The sequence below is a fragment of the Colius striatus genome, chromosome 20, assembly GCF_028858725.1.
Source record: "Colius striatus isolate bColStr4 chromosome 20, bColStr4.1.hap1, whole genome shotgun sequence".
In the NCBI taxonomy this organism is placed as follows: Eukaryota; Metazoa; Chordata; class Aves; order Coliiformes; family Coliidae; genus Colius; species Colius striatus.
In genome coordinates this window covers 1,804,566-1,826,096 of record NC_084778.1, presented here as the reverse complement: position 1 = coordinate 1,826,096, position 21,531 = coordinate 1,804,566, and the positions used below count along the sequence as shown (strand labels likewise).

The window sequence follows — 21,531 nt, the reverse complement described above, 5'->3', positions numbered from 1 at the left end:
CCTTACTAGCTCTGATCCCTTCTCCAGGACCACTAATCCCCCTCGAGCACACAAACCCCTCAGTTCATTGCCATGCTCATGGCTTGATAGAGTGACAGTTCACCAGCCTCCAGTCATCATTGCTTTGTAACCAGAGCTGAATCCAGCTCAGGATTTTGCAATCTGGCTGCACATGACATGGGTTGCCATCCTGCCTGCAGGCAGTCTCACTCACTGAGGCTCACAGCTCTTCTGCCCCCAAACAGGACTAGTTTAGCCATGAAATACAGGCAGATGCTCCTTAATCTGCCCACATCCCCAGGCCCTGTCCTGGTACCTTGGTTCCTCCATTCCTGTGCAATTGCTGTTTGGCTGCTTCTCCATTCTTCTAATGCCTCTGCCAAGTTCTTTCCCTCCAACATCATACAGATCCCTTCCTCAAAATCCCTGGACACTGCCTCTCCTCCAGAGCAGGGATGCAGCTGTGGGATGTGGCTGGTGCTTGCTGGAGCAGGAGCCTGGCTTTCTTGGCCTGTGTTTCTTGTGGCAGAGCTTTGCATGTTGAATTGCAGTGCTATATCAATGATGATAAAAATAGCCATGTGCAAAGTGTTATCATAACCTCTGCTTTAGCTGTCACCCAGCCAAGCAGTGCACACACACAGCCTCATCCAGCCCAGCATGGGGATAGCTCTACCAGCCACCTCAGGCACTTCTCTGCTTCTCTTGAGTTCTAGCAGTGCTTCAGCATCTAAAGATAAAACCAGTAGGGAAGTTGTTTTCTCTGTAAGGAGAGAGGAAGGCATGGAAAATACCTCTGGGATTGACTCAAAGTGATTTATTTGCATCATTTGTAATTTCTGGGGGTGTATTTTGTGTTCTGAGTGAACCACTGATTGCAAAGTCTGGTTGGCAGATGGCTGAAACCTCCTAAATCATCCTGTAAATACATATTTGTACCAAAATCCCTCAAAGAGGGAGGTCAGCTGTGCCATGTGGCTGAAGAGATCTGACACACCACCAGCGAGCAGTCGGGCTGTGAGCAGCCCCAGCACAAGTGTGTCCTTTGCAACAGAAAAGATGTCAGGAAACAGCCACTTGTGCAGTCTCAGTTGTTCATTTCCCCACCATTTGTGTTTTTAGCAGGATGGTATCTTTGTAGAGCTGTTCATCAAAGCTCTACAGGCTCCAAGGGGTGGAAGCCACTACCTGAAAGTCCTGTTTCTTCCTTGGTGCTGGCAAACACTGCGGCTCCTTTGATGTCAGGCAGGACCCCAGTCTCTGATCCCTACCTTGAGCCTCTGATCCCACTTTTCCAGCCTCTCCATCCTGTATACCAAACTTGAGAACATCAAATTGTCCCAGCAACTCAGAGCCTTCAGCCCTGCTTCTCCCTTCATACCCTCATCCCTGTCCTCGGGCACCAGCCTCTGACAGCCGACGAGGTGCGTGGAGGTGACGGCCCCTGCGAGCCAGCCGTGGAGGGGAATGCCCCTTCCTTTTGCTCAGCCAGCGCCCTGCATTTGCTCCTGCAGCTGGGAAGCAGCAGCACTGACCTCTGGCCCCTGAGCTGGGGTTTGGCAATGCAGTGGGTAAACTGCTGCGGCAGCTCTGGCAGCTCCCTGTTTGCACAGGCGCTCGGGACGCGCAGATCAAAGGGCTCCGCATGAGTAACAGCGGCCCAGCCCTGCACTTTGTTCACGTTCCTGTCTGCCTTTCACAAGAGGCTGCCTCTGCCTGCCTGGAGGGCTCGAAGGGCTGGGTGAGAGGACCCTGCAGAGTCCTCCAGGCAGGCTGCTTGGACCTCAGCAGGGTGGCACAGTGGTGTGGTCCCAGCCCCAGGCAGCCGTGGGATGGGGAGGGAAATCAGAGCTAAGAAATCAGGGTTAAGATAAGAACAGGTACAATGACTAAAGCAGAATGAAGAAGAATAAAGTATAATAATAGTAATTAAGAGAAATAAAGCCCAAGACAAAGGAGTGCTGCCCAGTGCTGCCCTGTGCAGTTGCTCCCCACCTGCCGACCGATGCCCCAGCAGCCATCCCAGTTCCTGACCAACCTCCCCCAGTTGCTATACTGGCCGTGACATCCTGTGGTATGGAATAGCCCTTTGGCTAGTTGGGGTCAACTCTCCTGGCCATGTCCCCTCCCAGCTCCTTGTGCCACTCCAGCCCACTCACTGGCAGGGCAATGTGAGGAGCAGGAATGGCCTTGATGCTGTGCAGCCCTGCTCAGCAGTAACCAAAACATCCCTGGCTTATCAACATCCTCTTCAGCATAAACCCAAAATACAGCCTTGTAGCAGCTACTAGGAACAAAATTAACTCTATCCCAGCTGAAACAAGGACACACATGTCATCATTTGGCTGGGTCTCAAAGCTGTCCTCAGTCTGCAGCAACCGCTGGGCTGTGACAAGCCCACTCACTCCTAATCTGAGACCAGACCTGCATCCCAGGCATCACCTGAGCTTTCCCCTGATGACTGTGAGGGATGGGGAGCAGGGAGAGCAATATGTGTGGGAGTCAGACCCATAGACAGCCCTCAGCTGGTGCAGCCGTGGGGAGAAGTGGGAACTGCACAGGTTTCTGCTGCCCTGGGATGGGAGCAGGGCTAGTGGGGCTACAGAACCCTCCCTAGCAAATCCAGCTCTGAAGCAAAGGGTGAAGTGGCACAGAGAGATGGAGAATTTGGTGGTTAGGTTTATGGGTTGCCTTGTCTGCAAGCCCACCAAATAATTTGCCCCTACAACTATAAGGAGAAACCATGCATGAAGCACAGAGCAGGAGCTACAGCTCAACACAGGTACAGAAAGCAAGGTGTAAACTGTTTTCAGTCTGAGCAACAACTGCTGCTTCATCCTGTGAAGAGCCAGGGAGGCAGATACATATCCCAATGGTAGGTGTTGATAGAGATGGACAATACAAAACCTGCACTGAGGCTTCTGTTCTTTTGGCCAGGCAAAGCTTGCAGGGGAGCGTGGAGCCCGTGCCATCCTTTTTGACATCACGGATGATGAGAGTGCTGCCGATCAGGTACAAACCCCACTGATACTGTCCCACCCCAAAGTATGCACAGGTTGGACCAGATGATCTCTAAAGGTCTCTTCCAACCCCTGCCATTCTGTGATCTGTCATTGTGTTTGTTGTCCTTACAGCTGAGAAAGCCCAGAGGTCTGAGTCAGCCCGTGGTGCTGATCAGGGGCCACGATGCTGAGCTGCTCATGGGCGTCGTGAACAAGAACAGAGAGGCCCACGTGAAGATAGAGGTCAAGGAGCCACCAGCTTGGGTGAGAGACACACCATTCCCACTCCCTCCTCTATCCTCCCTCTCAAGCTGCTGTGGAATAGGACTTTCCCAGCGATGCTGAGCTCCCTTCCCCAGGGAGGGAGACCACAGCCCTCTGCAGGAGCGGCCTGTCTGCAGTGTTCATAGTCCATGCTGCAAATAAAGGCTCAGAAGCACTTCCAGCTCATTCCATTTCTTTTGCTTGAACATCACAAGTGAGGCAAGGGGATTCCCTGTCTCTTCAAATGAGACCAAGCCTTGATTTTCTCATTGTGTGCTACCTCAGGCCACTGAGGGATCTGAGGAGCTGCAAGAGCAAGGAGCTCTCTTCTAGGGAGCTGAGTCACTGCTGGAATGTGCAGAAAAGACTCAACCTTTTCTCTTTTACTTATAAAGAGCAAGGAGGTAGAGCTTGGCCAAGGCTCATGTGTTCAAAGGAAGAGGTTGGGATTCCCCTGCCTAGCCTCCAGTTGCCACCCCTGCCACACAGGAGTCACTGCTGTCCTGTTTCACCCCACAGCCAGACTACGACGTGTGGATTCTTCTCACCGTGGTCAGCACCGTGGTCGTCATCATTCTCATTTTTGTTGTCCGCACAAAGTGCCACCTGAACAGGACTCAGGTAGGAGCCTCGTGGAGCAGGTGTGTCTGAGCCAACAGGAATGCATGCAGGGCAGGAATGGGCAGGGTTTGGGATGGGGAATGTGCCTCTGTATGGACTGAAGCTGTGGCCACGCCAGGCGAGGGCGACCCAGGGATGAGCAGAGTGACCCTGAGATGGGCTGGCAGCACCCTTTGTGTGGTGACCTTTCTGTATCCTCCTGCAGCCTGCTTGTCCCAGCACAAGCTGCAGAGCTGGCCCACTAGTTCTTGATGCTAAGTGCTGTCTGTGCTACTAGAGAGCAGGAGACTGAGTGGTTTTAATAGAAACTTACAAATGAAATCATCATCTTTCCAGATTTGGTAATACCCCATTTGCCCTATACAAAACCAAGCCTTTGAGGTTCAAAGATCCAGCACTGCTGGGTGATTTGGAATGTCCAGTGCCAGATGTGTCTCCTGCTGATGACAAAGCCTACTCTGGCTAAGCCAGGTCAGACAAAAAGTCACCTCTGGCAATAAGCATCGCCCCCAAATTCCTGATAATCCTGTTTTGAAAAGGGAAAGGCAACGAGAAGGATGGCACTGCAAGGCTGAGCCCTTCCTCCAAGCCTCCTTTCTCCCTGGCAGGACTCCTTGCAGCAGCAGACCCTGCAGGCCATCGGGCAGCTGGCCACACGCAAGTACCAGGCGAGGTGCCGGCCGTCGCGCTGGGACTCAGCCAGCAGCTGCAGCTCAGCCCCCGTCTGTGCCATCTGCCTGGAGGAGTTCAGCGAGGGCCAGGTAGGCTGTGGGCACTGCCCCAGGGTAGCCAGGGCTCTGAGCTGCTTGCTTGCAGTTGGGTGGGAGCTGAGCAGCCTGGCAGAGGTGGGAGGCCCTTGGGGTGTTTCCTTCAGCAGCTCCCAAGGGCTGGGAAAGGACTGGCTTGGGTAGAGGTCTGCCTGACCTTTGGCCAAAGAAGCTGTGTCCCTGCTGGAGTCATTTGCCTGCAGATTGAGGTTCCCTGAAGGTGGATCTCCAGCTGTTCTGTGTCCATAACCACAGAATGCCAGCATGGTGGAGATTGGAAGGGCCCTGCAGAGCTGCCCTAGCCCCTGCTCAAGCAGGTTCCCCTCAGGGGCACAGGGGCACAGGAACGTGTCCAGGTGGGGTTGGAAACCTCCCGAGAAGGAGCCTCCACACCCTCCCTGGGCAGCCTGGGCCAGGGCTCCCTCACCTCAGCACCAGGGAAGGTTTGCTTCTCCAAAGCACTCGGTCTGAAACCCCCTTGTTCCTGAGGGCTACCACATCTCTGGACATTCACTCCCCTGAACTGGACTCAGCAGGCAGAGCCAGAGCCACCAGGCTGCTCCACAATCTCCTCCATGCAAAGCTGGGCTGCAAATCACCATTAGACATCTTTCCTTATTGCAAGGCTTGCTTCCATCAAGAAGGACCCATCCAGGTCCTAGGACATGGTTCTCCTTGCTCACACTCTTCCTTCTCTCTCCACCTCTCTCTAGGAACTGCGGATCATCTCATGCTCCCACGAGTTTCACCGGGAGTGTGTTGACCCCTGGCTGCAGCAACACCACACGTGCCCACTTTGCATGTTCAATATTCTTGGTAGGGCTCAGAGGCAGCATTTTCCAGCCAGGGATGGGGTCAGGTGCAGGGCTGTGCCCAGGAGCTCCTCGTACTCTTGGTCAGCAGGAGCACGTGTCTCTGTGCCCGTGGGCGTACAGGGCAGTGTGTGCCTGCAGGGGGGCCCTGTTTGTGTGAGCCTTGGGCTGGGACCTGCATTGAGGGAGGAGTTTCCAGTGCTGAGACCTGCGCTGGGAGAGGGAGGTGGGGTCTGAGTCAGGGCAGCAGGGAGGGTGCTGAGTGCACGGGAGCATCAGGATGGTTTGGTGCTGGCAGTGAGGAGTTGGAGGGTGTGAGTGGGACATGGGCCCATGCAGTGGAGGCTCGCTGGTGCTGGGGCTGCTGCAGCTGGGCTGTGGGACCTGTGCTGGATGCTCCCTTCTCTCTCCACAGCCAGAGACTCTGTGGACCAGGCTGCAGCTGCCGGCTCCAGGCTGGCCCCTCAGGACATGGAGCCCGGACGGCGGCTCCACCTCTTCCGCCAGCACCCGGGCCATGCCCTTTACCACCTCCCACACCCGTATCCTCAGAGGAACCTCAGGAGCTTCCCCTCAGAGCCAGCCCACGGCAACCCCTTCTTCCGCTCCCCAGAGCTCTCCCAGCTGGATTTTGGCACCATCCACTACGTGCCCTACAGGCCGGCAGCCACCTCCCTGCTCGCCTGCGGCCACCCGTCCCCGCTGGGCCAGCAGCATCCCAACCCCTCGGCGTGCGGCCAGGCGCCGCCGCCCCACAGGACTTGTTCTCTGCAGCCCCCTTGCCCGGGGCTGAAGGCGGCCCTGGCACCCAAACAGCACCGAGCGCCCGCCCTGCGCCGGGGGCACGGCCACGGGCATCAGCACAACAGCAGCGGCTCCGGGGAGAGCTACCTGACGGAGCACAGCGGCTACCTGGCAGACGGGCCGGGCAGCGACTCCAGCTCGGGGCCCTGCCACGGCTCCTCCAGTGACTCGGTGCTGAACTGCACGGACGTCAGCCTGCAGGGCATCCACGGCAGCTGCTCCACCTTCCGCAGCTCCCTCAGCAGCGACTACGACCCCTTCGTGTACTGCAGCTCCGAGGGAGCCGCCGCCGAGCGCGGCCACGACCAGCCGCGGCCGCACAGGGACGCGCGGCCCCGGTCCTTGGACCTGCTGCTGCCCGGCGCCGCTGCTCAGGCCAAGCCCCAGGTGCTCAGCCACGTCCACTATCACCACCACCAGCACCACCACTACAGGAGAGACGCCGAGTGCCCACCCGGGAGGGCCGGGCAGGCGCCTGGGCAGCGCAGGTCCCGGTACTCGGGGGCCAAGGTCGGCTTCCACGGTGCTCGGACGCAGAGGAGGACGGAGAAAAGCCCCCACTGCCAGCAGCCTCCCGAGAGCAGCGCTGTGCTGCAGGAGGCAGCTCTGGCAGGACACGCAGCCTGTCCCCAGCCAGGCCAGGAGGCCCCTCACGCTCCCTTTGCTTCTCCAAACGGGCTGGACTCGGGCGTAGATGCCAGCAGAGAGCCGGGAGCAGGCGGCACGTCGCCCGGCCCGCTGCCCTCCAGACACAGCTTACAGAGCCGGCACCACCGGAGGAAAAGGAAGTGTCCCCTGGAGCCCGACCCCGCTGTCCCGCCCGAGGCCTCGGCCCTGCCCAGGGCCTGTGGCACCCACAGCCACGGCTGCTCGCCCGAGGCCCAGCCCCTCATCCCAAGCGCTCCCCAGCCCTGCAGCCCGGGCTCTCGGCCGCTCTGGAGGTGTTTAGTGCCTCAGTCCGGCTCAGAGCTGCAGAGGCAGCAGGAGGGCTTGTCAGGACGGGAGGGGAACCACACGGCTCCTGCTGATCTCTCGGGGATGGGCAGCCCCAGGCACAGTCTGAGTCTTCACCTGCGCTGCCCGTCTCAGCAGGGTGGTCGGGGTAAGTGTGGCATTTGCCCCCTCTGGCAGCAGGCAGGGGGATGAGGGCGGGTTGCTGAAGCTGCTCTGGCTGTCAGTAGATCCTGGTGCCTCCATGGTGGCCTTTCCCAGGCACCACCCCCAACAGAAGCAATTTCAGAGCTCACTTGGCTGGAGGTGGTGGCCTGAACAATTAGCAAGTGTGTTAATGAGTGCACCAAAGCCTGCAGTCCCATCCCAGGATAATACAAATGAGAAATAAGGTGTCTGTGCTTAACTAAACATCACCAGGAGCTGGAATATCTTCCAAAGGTAAGGGTGGGACCGTGTTTCTCAGTGTGCTTGCATCAGTCTGGATGTCTCACTGCTGTAGTTATCATCCTTCAGGCTTCTTGGACTCTAGCTGTTGTAGCCAGCCCCAGCTGCCTGGCATCAGGAAGGAAGGGACAGACTGAATGAGTTCCTGGATGTGCACATCCCTCGTTTCTCACCTGCCTCTGCAGTGTGGGAGATGCCTTTTACTGCATGCTGGCCCTTTGCCTAACTGCTGCACCTCTGTCACTGAGAGAGGGGGAAAGAGCATTTGAGATGAGGCTGTTTGAAAGAACCTGACTGAGTTTAGCTCCCAGGTCTTGCTCTCAGGCTCCTCTGAACACAGCAACCTGCGAGTCAGCATGGGCAGATGCTGGCTCGGGGCAGAGCCTGGCTCCCTTCCTCACCCTGCCACTGACTCACTGCACCTCCTCAGGCAAATCATTTTGATTTAGGTACCAAACACAGATCTAGCTGCCTAATTTTGGTGAAAATGGCCAGCTTTAACCTTGTGACTCACGAGGCCCATTGTACCATGGAGATAATCACTTCCTCCCCACGCTGGTCTGTCCTGCCCTACACCACACCCAGGCTGCTGGTGCTGGAGCTCAGGCTGCTGGTGCTGGAGCTGCTGCAGGGAGGCATGGGGAGGGCCCTGGTGCTGCCTGTCCCACAGAGCTCTCAGGGCTCCCAGGAACTGGAGTTTTTTCCCAGGCACAGAAGAGCCTGATGCTGCACAGAGGTGAGACAGGAGGTTCTTCAGAGGGGTGCTGCCAGTTGGAGGGAGGAGGAGGCATCAGTGCAGAGATGTGTCTGTGTTTTGCAGAGAGCTCTGAGTGCTGATGTTCCCCAAGGTGTGAGAGGAGGCTGCTGGGGAGCTGCTTTGAGCTCCCATGTCAAAATGAAACAGGGAGGACTCCCCAAGCCTCCAGAGCAGGAGTCTGTGCCCCAGGAGAGGTTGAGGTTGGAGCTGAGGCAGAACTGTTTCCCTGAGAGGGGTGTGAGCCCCTGTGCCAGGCTGCCCAGGGAGCTGGGGGAGTGCCCAGCCCTGGAGGGATCCCAAAGCCCTGGAGCTGAGGTGCTGAGGGCCAGGGGTTAGTGCTGGGCAGGGTGAGAGCTGGGAAGCCCTTCCAGGGCTTTGCCAACCAAAGTGGTTCTGTGATTCAGTGCTTCTGTTGCAGGGCACTGGGTGCTGCAGTGTCCAGGCCATTGCAGGAGTCTGTGCTGGGGTGTCTGTTTTTGCAGATGTTCCCAGCAGCCCAAATCTGTGCCCACCTCCTGATGTGGTGAACACATTGGTTCACATAACACAACACCTGAGTTGTAATCACATTGGTTCTTTATCTTAGAAAGGGATTGGACATAAATCAATAGAGGACAAGTAAAAAGAGCAAAGAACAATCTGAAGAAACAGTCTCATGTGGACAGAACACAAAAAGCAGACAAGGAAACCATGCAGAAATGCAGATATGCTTCTAGATAGGTGTTGGAAGGCTAAAAATGGAAGTTGGATGGATTAGAAACCCCACACAGTGGGACTCTGTAATTCCCAGGTGAAATTACAGAGGGGAGAAGTTTGTGTCTCGCAGTGGCATGGGAGGGACTCTGTGAAGGACTAGACAAAGTGTGTGGCTAGACAAAGAAAGCAGAGCTGGGTGCAAAGCTGAGTGCAGGCCAGGAAGGATTTCTGTGAACAGCTTGTGCAAAAGAGACTATTAATGCATTTTCAGCTCCATCAGAAGCAAGAAGGCTGCCAGAGGCTCTGCAGGTCCAGGGAGGAATGTAGGTCTAGGAGGGATGAGGGGTAGCTCTGAGCAAACAGAACGAATGTAGGGAGTTCATGTGGGGAAAAAGATGATCAGCAGAGGCTGTGAAACCAGGGGAAGGCAACTAAGGGACTCAGAGGTGCTAACAACAAAAGAAGTGCTGGCATCAAATGGGAACCAGAAGCTTTAAAACACCCAGTGAAGCGACAGAGTGTGTGTGGTGAAGCTGGTGCTGGCTGTGCGGAGGATGGAGGTGCCAGAAGTACAATGGGATCAAGAGCTATCAAATGCAGAGATGCAAATGCACCCTGAGGGAGCTGAGGGAGTCCCTAAACCAGGGTTTCCAGAAGCTGAGGGTGCTGGTGTGGGATGCAGCACCCTCCAGGTGTATCCTCACCTCGCCCAGCTCCAAGGGGAGGATGAGTCTTGGTCCACAGCCCCTGCAGAAACTCCACTTGTGCAGGCAGTGCCAGGCAGGGGCATCACAGGGACTCAGGCTGCCCACAGCCATCGCCAGGGCCCCACAGATCACCCCAAAGGTGATTCCGTGGTATTGGAGCTTCAGCTGCTTCCTTCAGCACCTCCCCCAGCTTTTCCTGGTGGGGTCTGTATAACATCCCTGAACCTGGGAGTTGTGCCACTGAAGAATCAATCCTCAGGCGATGTCTGGATGGATCCTTTTAAGAAAAGCTGGACAGCTAGCAATGAATGGCAGGTAGATGTCTTCCTGAGCCACCCCAGCACCCAGGGATCCCATCCCACAACAGCCAGGTTACTCCCAGCACAGGCTGATGAAATCTCTCCCTTCCTCCCCCTGGGAAATCTCCTTGCAACACAGTCAGCATTCTCCCCCTCTCCTCCATCTCCTGCTCATCCTCTTAACCATTCCCTTTCATGTCCTGTCTTTGATCTTTACTGGAGAGAGGTGAAAGGATTAGAGGGAAGAAAAAGACCACCTCTAAAACCTGATAGCCACCCTTTTCTTGCACACCCACATCCCCTGCAGCCTGCTTTTGTTGTCTGGAGTTTCTGTTGTTGTTGTCCCTTGTCCCTAGAAGGTGATGCCATGGCACTGTGTGAATAGGGGTCAGTGTTATTTTCTGTTGCTAATCGTTTCTTTAAATGCCTGTGCAGATTTTCCTCAAAGAGCAAACACAAAAAAGGCCCAAAAGCAAAGAGCTGGTGGGGATGTGAGCCCTGGGCTGCACCACCTCCTCAGCCTGGGGCTTCTCAAAGGTGTAACCAGTACCTCCATGTGTTACCTTTACATGTTACTGTGCTTTGACTTAGAGGAATAAACTGACTGGGGAGGTGGCCAGCAAAGTCCCTTCAAAATACTGGGAGAGACTTGATGGTTTCCACTGTTCTCTGTGTGGCAGGGTCACGGCCCCAGAAGCTGCAGAGCTGGGAACGTTCAGCTGCTTGGAGCTGACACTTTTCTTTCTCCCTTTAAATGCAGGATGTGAAGAGGAGGCCCAGGACTTCCATGAACACTCAGTTTAATAAAACACTGGCCTGTTTGCTTCCTGGAGAGCTGGAGTGGACAAAGATGTTCAGCATCCCAGCTGCAGAGGAGCTCCAGCACACACTGACCAGCCCTGCCCTGCGTGGCCCGCGCCGAGGTGCAAACCACAGACAAGGAATGTGACACTTGTGGCCTCCTCACGTGTCCCCACGACAAGATAGTCACACAAACAACGTGTTCTCCAGGTCCCCTCCTCCTTGGAAGGCACAGGCAGCCCATCTTCACCCTGTGGTACCTTGTGTGCGTGGGCTGGCTCGCTCAGAGCCCGGCCGTGGGAGTCACCAGCTGGAGAGCTCACGGAGTGAGTGCAAGCTGCTATTTTGGCATGTTCATGCCACAGAAGGTTTTTACTAAACACTTCAAAAATAAACAAGCCTTCGAGACCAAAAGCTGCAGAAATTACTTTTCTGTGGCCTGGTAGCTCCTGACTTCATTTCCTCACTTAGGTCAAAAGCCAGACTTCTTCATTTAACTTTTCCACTCTTATTTCAGACGCGGGAACAGGCTGTTCTCCAGCTCCCCACTCGCAGGGCTGGCCTGTGAGGTGCTGCTTCTGACTTCACTGGGAACCAACAGCTCTTCACTACATTTGATCACTTCGTTGTCCCTCAAGCTGATGCCACCTTGGCCACTTGCTGCATTTTGCCAGCAGCAGGAGAGGTGAAGACACGGGGGACAGTGTCAGCGTTTCTGGGAAGGAGCTGGGTCAGACTCTTCCCATTGCAAAGAATCCATCCTCTCATCTGGCAATGTGAACAAGTCTCTCACTCATCCTCTCTTCTGGCTGGAGAGATGGCCAGCCTGGTTCAGAGCAACTCATTTGTTGAGTGTATTTCAAAGCTGAGATGCCCCTGTCACAGGAGTCATGGAAAATCCTTGAGTTCACGTGGTTTCTGCTGCTCTCCTTCCTCCCTGTGCCCCAAGACACAGCAAAAATTGCCAGCAGAAGCATCCACAGGAAAAGCAGAGCCCAGCCCCATCCATCACCCAGCTTTACCCTCACATTCTGAGACCCTTGAAACCATCCTGCAAAGGCATTGTTTCAAAATACCCCTCTGCCTTTCCTGATGTTTTGATGGTGGAGACAGAAAGCTCCACAAGTTGCCAGGCTCTTGTTTATTACTTCCCTCCCCCTCTGGTTTGTGGGGATGTTTCTGGAATGTCACTGTTTATTTCCTGCATCTCACAACCTGGGGACGTTCAAGTAAAACAAAACCTGCCAAATTCCAAACATACACAACCCAAACCATTTCCATACAGCAGGGAATTAGACCATCAAGTTCATTGCCTTAATGAGCTACGGTTCTGTGGTTCTAAGGGATCATCCAGGCCAAAGAATGAGCCAGGTCCCATGTGAAGAGCACATGTACCCAGCACCAAGTGTTTCCAGAGCCAATGCTAATGAAGCATTGGTGAGGATACAGCTCTGGAGCTGGAGGTAACTCCTGACAGTTTGAAAGCCAGTGTAGGGACAGACTTTCCCCCTCTGCTCAGGGCTCAGTGAGTTTGCTGTGCTCTCCTTTGAAGCATCAGCTGCTGCTCCAGTTCCAGGGAGTGCACTGGTTGTGGAGAGCCAGTTCAGGACAACCCTGCTCTGCCTGCCTTTGGTGGTGCAGAAAGCTTTGTACAGCACTTGCTGCCTCGAGTCTTTGAAAAAGGCATCTTTGTCCCAGCTGCTCATCACTCACTGACACTCAGGTGATGGTGTTAAAAGCCAATACAGCTCTTCTAAACAAGACATCATTCCCTTGCTAGTGCTCATTTCTCCTGTCCTGTGGCTGAGCCACTGCAGGACCTTTGTCTGGAGAAGAGCTGAATTCCTTCCATCAAAGAACCCAGCAGAATTACATTTTCACCTTTCCAGCCTCTTGCTTGTCCTGCAGAGCAAGCAGAAGACACAAGCTCAGATGTTTTCACCCTTGCAGGGAAGTCAGTCTTAAACTAGAGATAAACCCCCCAGGAGCAGGTCTCTTCAGCTTCTTGTGCACATGGTCCATGGCTTGTCTCAGCCAGCTTCCTATGTCCTCCATCCTGGAGAGCTCAGGTGGCTTTACAGAGGGGAGAGTTGTGAAGCCTGGGGAGCCTCCAGGGATGCATTTCACTGCCTCAAAGGAATGAGCATCTACTCTGCAGTCTAAAAGTCCTGCTCTCTTTGCCTCCTTATCCTTAAAGAAACCAAAGAGGGCTCTGAATCTGCAGCAAGCCCCAAGCTTCTTGGAGAAAGTGGTCAGCACTGACGCACCCTTTCCATTCCCCACTGCAGTATTACCAGGCTGTGCAGGGCAGTGCCTGCCTTAAAGTGTTTTCCTTTCCTAATGTTATGCTGCTGCTCCTTTTCATCTAGAAAAAGGCCATCCTGGATGCTGGGCCCCTCCCCAGGGCTTGCAGAGCTGAGTGAGAGCGTGCAGGTCTGCCTCGGTGGGTTCTCAGGTGGGAGGAGAGGGAGCAACTCTCTGGGAAGGTGGTTTTTAAGATCCTCTTCAGCAGATGGACTGCCATGCTTGGCTGATCCTCTTCAGCAGATGGACTGCCATGCTTGGCTGGCTGGAAGGGAAGAAGCAATATCTGGCAGAATGGGGAAGGGCTCCTCTGAGTCCCTGCAACTCTTGCCTCAGGGTGCTGCTTTGGGTCCTGGGGACCACTGGGCTCCATCAGTTTCTCCAGCATCGCTGCAGTGAAGCACGATTCATTTTCCTTCATTGCATCCAAAGCCCAAGCTGAAACCTGCTGGAAGCCAGAGCACCCCAAACTTCCTCAGCACCCCAAACTTGCTCAGCCCGAAAGCAAAGCCGTTCGGGGGCTGTGCTCTTGGCAGCCCGGCTGGACGTCCCCGTCCCTGCACACAGCCTCTCTTCTCCCTTTCATCACGTTCAGATCCTTCTCAAATGTGAATATCGGTTTGTTTCGGTTGTGTTCTCGTTGTTGTTTCGTGTTTGGGTTATTTTTGCTGAGTCTGTCCTGGCTCTCGGGGCTTGGGAATAAATTATGACACAACCCCCTCCTCCCCCCCAAAAAAAGAGGAAGAATACGTTTTATATATATGCAAAACTGTGTATTTATGTCGGGTAGAAACGGAGATGTGTGAATATGCTGATGTGCTCAGAAATATATTTATTTACTAATATATTTATCCACGTACCCGCTGTGCTCGTGTCCTTTTGTTGGCGCCGCCGAGCCTGCGGCCGCCCCCGCGGGCAAAGCGCCGGGACGGGCTGCGGGACCTGCTGGGGCGGGACCTGCTGGGGCTGGGGCTGGGGCTGGGGCTGGGGCTGGGGCTGGGGCTGGGGCTGGGGCTGGGGCTGGGGCTGGGCCTGGGCCTGGGCCGGCTCCGGCTCCGGCTGCGGCCGGGATCAGGGCCCGGGCCCGGCCCCGCCTTCTCCGGCCTCCGGCCCGCCCCGGCCTCCGGCCCGCCCCGGCCCCGCTCGGCGCCTGCGCGTTGGAGGCGGTGGCGGCTCCGCCATGGCGCTGGAGACGGTTCCCAAGGACCTGCGGCACCTCCGCGCCTGTCTGCTCTGCTCCCTCGTCAAGGTGCGATCGGCCCCGGCCTCAGCCCCGCTCCCGGCCCCGCTCCCGGCCCCGCTCCCGGCCCTGCTCCCCGCCCTGCTCCCCGCCCCGGCCCGGGCCCTGCTCCCGTCGCCCGCCTCGGCTCGCTCCCTGGCCTCGATAGGCCTTTCCCTCTTCTCTTCTCTTCTCTTCTCTTCTCTTCTCTTCTCTTCTCTTCTCTTCTCTTCTCTTCTCTTCTCTTCTCTTCTCTTCTCTTCTCTTCTCTTCTCTCCTCTCCTCTCCTCTCCTCTCCTCTCCTCTCCTCCCCCTTCTCTTCCCTTCCCTTCTCCCCTCTCTTCCATCTTCCCTTCTCCCTTCCCTTCCCTTCTCCCTTCCCTTCTCCCTTCCCTTCCCTTCCCTCCCCTTCCCTTCCCTTCATTCCCCTCCCTCCCTGTGGCCCGGCTTCCCCGGTCCATCCATCCCTGGCTGCTGACGCCTCTGTCCCGCCTCAGACCATCGACCAGTTTGAGTACGACGGCTGCGATAACTGCGACGCGTACCTGCAGATGAAGGGCAACCGCGAGATGGTGTACGACTGCACCAGCTCCTCCTTCGACGGGTGAGTGCGGGAGGCCGAGCCCCCGGGGCTGGGGGACGCCTCGGGTGAGAGCAGCCCTGACGCCGTCCCTCCCGCCCGCAGCATCATCGCCATGATGAGCCCCGAGGACAGCTGGGTCTCCAAGTGGCAGCGAATCAGTGAGTGGCTCTTCCCGGGCGGTTCGGGAGGCAGAGACCCCAAACCCTGCGCTGGGCTCTGGCTGAAGGCAACGGGATGGATTCTGCGCTGTGGGCAGAGCCTGGCAGGGACACTTGGCCACCTGGCTGCTGCCCCGTGGGGTAACTCAGCCCTTTCTGCCCCCAGGTAACTTCAAGCCGGGTGTCTACGCGGTGTCAGTGACCGGCCGCCTGCCCCAAGGTACCACATCAGCCTGTGCTGGGAGGCTGCTGCACACGGGGGGTTGGGGCTGCACACGGGGGTTGGGGCTGCACACGAGGGGTTGGGGCTGCACACGAGGGGTTGGGGCTGCACATGACTCTGCACACGGGGGGTTGGGGCTGAACATGGGGGTTGGGGCTGAACACGGGGGTTGGGGCTGCACATGACTCTGCACATGGGGGGTTGGGGCTGCACATGGGGGGTTGGGGCTGCACACGAGGGGTTGGGGCTGCACATGAGAGGTTGGGGCTGAACATGACTCTGCACACGAGGGGTTGGGGCTGAACATGGGGGGTTGGGGCTGAACATGGGGGTTGGGGCTGAACACGGGGGTTGGGGCTGAACACGGGGGTTGGGGCTGCACACGAGAGGTTGGGGCTGCACACGAGGGGTTGGGGCTGCACACGGGGGGTTGGGGCTGGACACGACTTTGCACACGAGGGGTTGGGGCTGAACATGAGGGGTTGAGGCCGAACATGACTCTGTACACGAGGGGTTGGGGCTGTACATGAGGGGTTGGGGCTGTACATGAGGGGTTGGGGCTGTACTTGACTCTGCACATGAGGGTTTGGCGCTGTACATGAGGGGTTGGGGCTGTACTTGACTCTGCACATGAGGGTTTGGCGCTGTACATGAGGGGTTGGGGCTGTACTTGACTCTGCACATGAGGGGTTGGGGCTGTAGCTGTCCCTGAGGTGAGGGAAAGTGAGCTTGGACTCAGAGGGAGCTCTGCTTGCTCAGCAATTCTGACTCAGTCCCTCTGGCCTCTGCCATGCTAGGCTCTGCCCACACACACCACAGATTTTAGGAGTGTTTTGAGCCTTGCTAAGGCATGGGTGGCTCTGGGGAAGCAGTGTGATGGGGGCACGGGCTTTTTGACAGTGGGGGTGGAAAAGGAGAGCTGTGCCAATATGAAACAAAGCCCTCAGTTGTCTGCTGCCGTCCCTGTTGTCTGGGAGCCGCTGAGGTGGGATGTGCAGGCAGGCCACAGCAGTGACTCAGGTTGAAGAAACACCCTTGAAGAGCTTGACCTGCTCAGTACAACCTCTACCTGGTTCCTTCTCAAGGCAAAGCAGGAGCTGGGGAGCTCTATCTGGGCGTGTAAACCAGAACCAAACCTCTCTGAACAGGTCTACTAGGAGATAACGAAGCGCTGTCCAGTTCTTGATGTGTGCAGTGAGAACCACACAACACAGCACCCAGGTGTCCTAGAGGATGCTGAAATGTGTTTGTCTCCTTGCTGCAGGGATCGTCCGGGAGCTGAAGAGCCGTGGCGTGGCTTACAAATCCCGAGACACGGCCATAAAGACCTGAGGGGGGCCCGTGGTGCTGCCCAGAGGATCCCCGGCGTGTGGGCACAGGGGCAGCGGGCACAGGGGGCACTGCCCCTGGGCCTTTTAGCTTTAGCACGTGGGAGAGTGAGCCTGGACTCAGGGGGAGCTGTGCTGGCTCAGCTCCTCTCGCTCAGTACCTCTGGACTCTGCTGTGGGCCCACACACACCACAGATGATTTTCTCTTCTCAGCCTGGACGTGGGGGAGGGTGTGGGTGGGTCTGGGGGAGCCCTGTGTGATGGAGGGGCACAGGCTTTTTGGCCAGTTGGTGTGGGAAAGGGCAGAGCTGTGTCAGCATTTCAATAAAACCCGCTGCCTGGTCAGGGTTGAGCCCGTCTGTGTGCTCAGGGCACTGCAGGGGGCAGAGGCTGCAGGGAGGCCCCTCACACTCAGCCTCCCACGCTGGTTGGAGCCCACCCCTGCCATCACTTCTGCCACAGAGCGTGTTCCTGCCTTGAGGGGAAGGTGCTGCTCTGGCTGAATCAGACTGTCCTTTGCTGTAGGAACAGGATCTGAGCCTCACAGCTCAGTGCTGGATGCAACAGGTAAGGTGTTAAATGTTTCCTGAGGAGATGGTTACCTGGAGGTCACGGTGCTCTGAGCCACAGGGTTCTGCACAAGGGACGTGGAAGGACCTTGAAGGACCTTCAGCTGGCTGCTGCTGGCCTCCAGGACAGGCAGAAGGAGATGGGCCTGTGGCTGGGAGGCAGCCCTGGGCTTTGCAGAGGGGAGAGATGGCCAAGCAGGGGTGGAAGCACCCATGCAGCCTGTATTTGTGGAGGTCCTGCTGCTCTGAGTGTCAGCTTGGGCAATGTCTGCATTGCACAGGCTCCTGAGGGGTTTGGTCTCCTTAAGTGATGACTGGCTTAATTTGGCTGGTTCCAGTTGAGCAGCAGCAGCCACCAGTCCCGAGGGTGGCTTGTCTCCAGGTGAGCCAGAGCTTCCTGCAGGGTTTCAGAGCAGGTATGTGGCTGCGTGAGCACAGAGGGGCTGTGTGGGGCCAGCAGGATGAAACCCTGCAGAGAACGCTGCCTTAAACCACGTTTCTCTTGGGGACACACAGCTGTGATGCTGAAGTGTTGGCTAATTTATTTGGAGAGCATTTGCTTGGTGCAGACCAGGCCCAAGTCAGGTTGGTGCTGGGCCCTGGGCAGCAGATGCCTTCAGGTGTGGATCTTTGTAGGGGAAGAGCTGAGAGTGCTTCAGCCCCCAGCCTGTGGGTCAGAGCCTCCCCTGGCAAGATGGGGCAGCAGGTTCATGTCCTCAGGCAGAGAAAGGAGTTGACTGTGACTTTTCACACATCCCTGGTGAATGTCCAAAGTATTTGGGTCCCCTGGTGGTTGTCCTCCAGATTTGCTTGGTTGTAGGGCCTGGCCAGGTCGTGCACCTTGGCCATGGTCAGGTCTGGGGGAGAGGTGCCCCTGTCCCAGCAGCCCAGGTCATGACACTGCAGAATGCTCAGGATTAGATAATTTAGGCATGGACCTCTGGGTCCTAGAGGAGGGGTTTTGGGGTGTGAGAGGCTCAGGGAGGAGCTGGGATCCCTCCAGGATGAATCCATCCCCTGCAGAGTGCTCTGGGCAGCCGTGGGAGGCTGATAAGGTGCAGAACAGAGGATGAGCTGGGCGGCTCTTTCCCCAGCTGGAGGGAGCTGGGTCTGGGGAGGGAGCTTTTGGCTTCTGCCAGGTTGGAGGGATGTTGGGGATGACAGATGAGCCCTCGGAGGCTCATCCTTGCAGTGCCACGGGGCGGCAGCACGGCCCTGCTGCAGCCTGGCCCGGGCTGTGCTGTGCTGCTGCTGAGGACCTGCAGCCCAGCTCCATCTGAGGCTGTTCACTCACCCCTCGCTCCCTGCCGCCCTCTCAGCTTGTGTCCCCTCGACCCTTTCCTGCTGCCAGGGATGGGGGTGGCCATGCTGGAGCTGCTCCACTACTAGAGGCACATCAGGACCCTTTCTCCAGTCCCAGGCCACTTTTGTCCCCTGGCCCCACAGTGCAGGGGAGGTGAGGAGAGAGGTGACGTGGTGCCCTGCACAGGACCCCGGGCAGGATGGGCTTGTTCGGCTGAGTGATGGGTGTGGGGCTGCAGGCACGGTGGGTTTTGCAGTAACACACTCACTGCTCAGGACCAGCAGCTTTGCTTAGGAAACGGCCCCCAGGGAGCATTGTCCCCACCACTGTGTCTCTCAGAGAAGGGGAGGGGGCTTGTACAGCCCCCAGAGCCCTCACCCCTTGCCTTGAAGCACAACCACTCCAGCTTATCTACACTTAGGAGCAGCCAGGGCTGCAGTGTGAGCCCAACGGGGCCAGAAGAGTGAGGTGAGTGATGCTGAGGGGCTGTGACAGCGAGCTGCATCTCCTCTGCCTTCAGCAGCAGCAGTTCAGGCTCCCCAGAGCCCCGCGGCTGGCTCGGTGGGGCTGTGCCCCGCTCCCCGGCTCGCCCACGCTCAGCCCACCCGCCCGGGCTGATTCATCGCGCCCAGGCTGCACAAGCACCTGCAACGAGCCTCTGGCTGCGGCTCCACCCCCGGAGCTGCAGAAAGCCAACGGATGCGGGAGCTGTTTGTTCAGAGAAAGTAGGGCAGGCAGCTCTCACGTTGAAGAAATGGGAAGAAAAATGTGCGTGTGCTGGCCGGGAGTGATGGGGAGAGAAAGGCGTGAGGAGATGGGGAGCTGGGAGCGGAGGCAGTGCCAGGCAGCTCCTCCCCCTGCACCAAATGACGCCGAAATATGTCAGCCAGAGCCTGAAAACCCTGCGGGTCTGGCACCCCCAGCTCTCGGGCATTTGGGGGGTGAGGGGTGCCGGGCTGCGCAGGAAGCACGAGCCGCTGCATTTCTTGGTGCGGGTTTTGAGAACCGATACCCCCCCCAGCCCCCATCCCCCAGCCCCGGCCGGGTGAGAAAAGTGACTTTCCAAAACCGCAGAGCTCAGAATGTTGCTCGGAGCAGCAGCTGGGGCCGGGAAATGCCCGTCCCGAGCCGTCCCCCCCCGCGCGGGGGCCCTGCGGAGCCCCCCGGAGCTGCAGGCAGCGGGGCAGGGCTGCGGGGCTCTGGGCGAGGAGGGTTGAGGCAGGATGAGACCCCTGTGTGTGTGCTGTGGGGGCTCAGCCCGTGCCTGTGCCAGCCCTGTGCAGCAGCAGCAGCTCAGCTTCACCCCTCATCTGCCTTGGCTTGCTGCCTGGTGCACGGATCCAGTCTTTCCCAGGGGCTTCTCAGCCATCCCTGTGCAGCCCGGGGGAGCTGCTCTGCTGCAGGGGAGTGGAGAACCTTTAGTGATGCTGGGAGGGGGGGAAACAACCCCAAACAAGCCCCAGCTTCAAATAGTTTTCTGTGACAAGTGGCTGAGGAGGCCTGGGGAGGGTGGAAGTGCAGGGGAAAGGGACCTGGGTTGTCCTGTTGCTGCTGAAGTGCTGCTGGAGGGAGGATGGTGCTGCCAGGGTGCCCCACGATAACCTGGAGCCCATCCTGCCCATCAGCTCTGCACCAGGGCCACTGAGGCTCCCCAGTGTGTTTGATGTGGTGGGGACAGGAGGAGGCCCACAGTCAGCTTTCAGCAGCAGTTGTTTGAGGGGCTGCAGGTTGCAGAGGTGCAAAGCTTTCAAAGCATGGCAGGAGTGAGGCAGAGCTGCCACGTGCCACCCCAGAGGGTTCCTGGTGCACTGGCAACGGAGGTGGGTGGGTGAGGAATGTTCCCTGCTGAGGTGACCTGCAGGGAAAATGGGGGGCTCTGAGGGTGGGCAGCTCTAAACCTGCTGACAGAGTTGGGGTTTTAGTGACTGGAGGGGACACAAGAAGCTGGTGGAGGGTCTGAAACCCCTTCTTGGCTGAAGCCTCTCACCTCCCTGATCTGCTCCTGCAGCTCTGCACCGTGGGAAGGGGAGATGCCAAGGGCTGGTGGGTCTCACCCTGCTGTTGGGGGTCACTGGCAGTGCTGAGGGCGCTTTTCCTGAGGGCAAGTGGCAACGTGAGACCACAGCTGGAGTCAGAGGAGAGATCTGAGAACCTGGTGGTATCTACTCCATCCCTGGCTCCCCCAGACCTGCTGCTGCTTTCTGGGTGCCACTTGCCCTCCTTCCTCCTTGCCAGATGTGCATCACCCAGGCTCTGCCCACTGCAGGTGCTGGGCTGGAAGGGGCTTTTATCTCCTCCAAGGGAACGGTTCTGCTGTGCAGGCAGTTGCAGAAGAGCTGTTGAGTACCCAAGGAAGGCCCTGAGACACGCTGGGCCCTGAGACAGGCTGGCTGAGGACGTTGCACATCCTCTGGTGAGTCCCCAAACAGCCCAAGGCACGTGGTGCAGGGCAGGCTGCACTGGTGGGTGCAGGATCAGGCCCCTTAGCCAGGTTAGGGGCTCTGATACCACTGTCCCAACATGGCCTGGCCCAGCCCAGCTGGCCTGGGGAGCTGCTTCCTGGCAGCCTGGATGCCTGTCCCAGCTCCTTGGTGACTCTGGACCTTGGAGACGCTCAGTTCCTCCCATGCCCCATCCTGGAGGCTCCGGGGAAAGGAGAGGCTGCCACCAGAGAGCTCAACCCCACATCTGCTGAGCCCCAGGATATCCACAGCCTGGGGCTGGGGGCTCTCCTCCCCCTTCCCCACCTCAGCGCTGAGCTCACCCCAGCCCGCGGGCGTGAAGGTGGGAAAGGGGAGCACGGGAGTCACCCCCCATCGGGGCTGCCCCTGCAGGGGGGCTTCAGGGCCCGGGGGCTCCCCTTCCCCCCCCCAGCTGCCACGCAGGTGCCATGGGAAAGGCCGAGGCGCTCTGGG

General features: G+C 57.7%; 2 protein-coding genes across 3 annotated transcripts in view; both read left to right on the top strand.

Annotated features, from left to right (window-relative positions):
- Positions 1 to 14,042, top strand: part of RNF43 (ring finger protein 43) — a 43,182-nt gene extending 29,140 nt beyond the window's left edge. Inside the window, exons 3-10 of one of the 2 annotated variants that reach the window (XR_009820108.1) lie at positions 2,938 to 3,012; positions 3,135 to 3,266; positions 3,786 to 3,887; positions 4,496 to 4,648; positions 5,368 to 5,470; positions 5,882 to 7,372; positions 10,888 to 11,254; positions 11,446 to 14,042. Coding sequence is in view for 1 of the 2 variants with exons in the window: in XM_062012291.1 (XP_061868275.1) it covers positions 2,938 to 3,012; positions 3,135 to 3,266; positions 3,786 to 3,887; positions 4,496 to 4,648; positions 5,368 to 5,470; positions 5,882 to 7,372; positions 10,888 to 10,931 (2,100 nt within the window). In the remaining variant the exon portion in view is untranslated. Of the gene's footprint in view, positions 1 to 2,937; positions 3,013 to 3,134; positions 3,267 to 3,785; positions 3,888 to 4,495; positions 4,649 to 5,367; positions 5,471 to 5,881; positions 7,373 to 10,887 lie in introns of both variants that reach the window. The other variant, XM_062012291.1, reaches the window with a different exon arrangement.
- A 323-nt stretch (positions 14,043 to 14,365) lies between these two features.
- On the top strand, positions 14,366 to 17,089 carry SUPT4H1 (SPT4 homolog, DSIF elongation factor subunit). The gene is made up of 5 exons (XM_062012292.1): positions 14,366 to 14,481; positions 14,949 to 15,055; positions 15,137 to 15,192; positions 15,359 to 15,412; positions 16,680 to 17,089. Exons 1-5 carry the CDS (start codon positions 14,413 to 14,415, stop codon positions 16,745 to 16,747), a joined length of 354 nt encoding a protein of 117 aa, XP_061868276.1. The 5' UTR covers positions 14,366 to 14,412; the 3' UTR covers positions 16,748 to 17,089.
- Positions 17,090 to 21,531: the final 4,442 nt, after the last annotated feature.

What these genes read in the sequence shown, in the direction of transcription:
- SUPT4H1 (XM_062012292.1), top strand. Translation starts at nt 14,413, where the DNA reads ATGGCGCTGGAGACGGTTCCCAAGGACCTGCGGCACCTCCGCGCCTGT. An exon ending in TGCTCTGCTCCCTCGTCAAG is followed by an intron (nt 14,482 to 14,948) that starts GTGCGATCGGCC and finishes GTCCCGCCTCAG; the next exon opens with ACCATCGACCAGTTTGAGTA. An exon ending in GACCGGCCGCCTGCCCCAAG is followed by an intron (nt 15,413 to 16,679) that starts GTACCACATCAG and finishes TCCTTGCTGCAG; the next exon opens with GGATCGTCCGGGAGCTGAAG.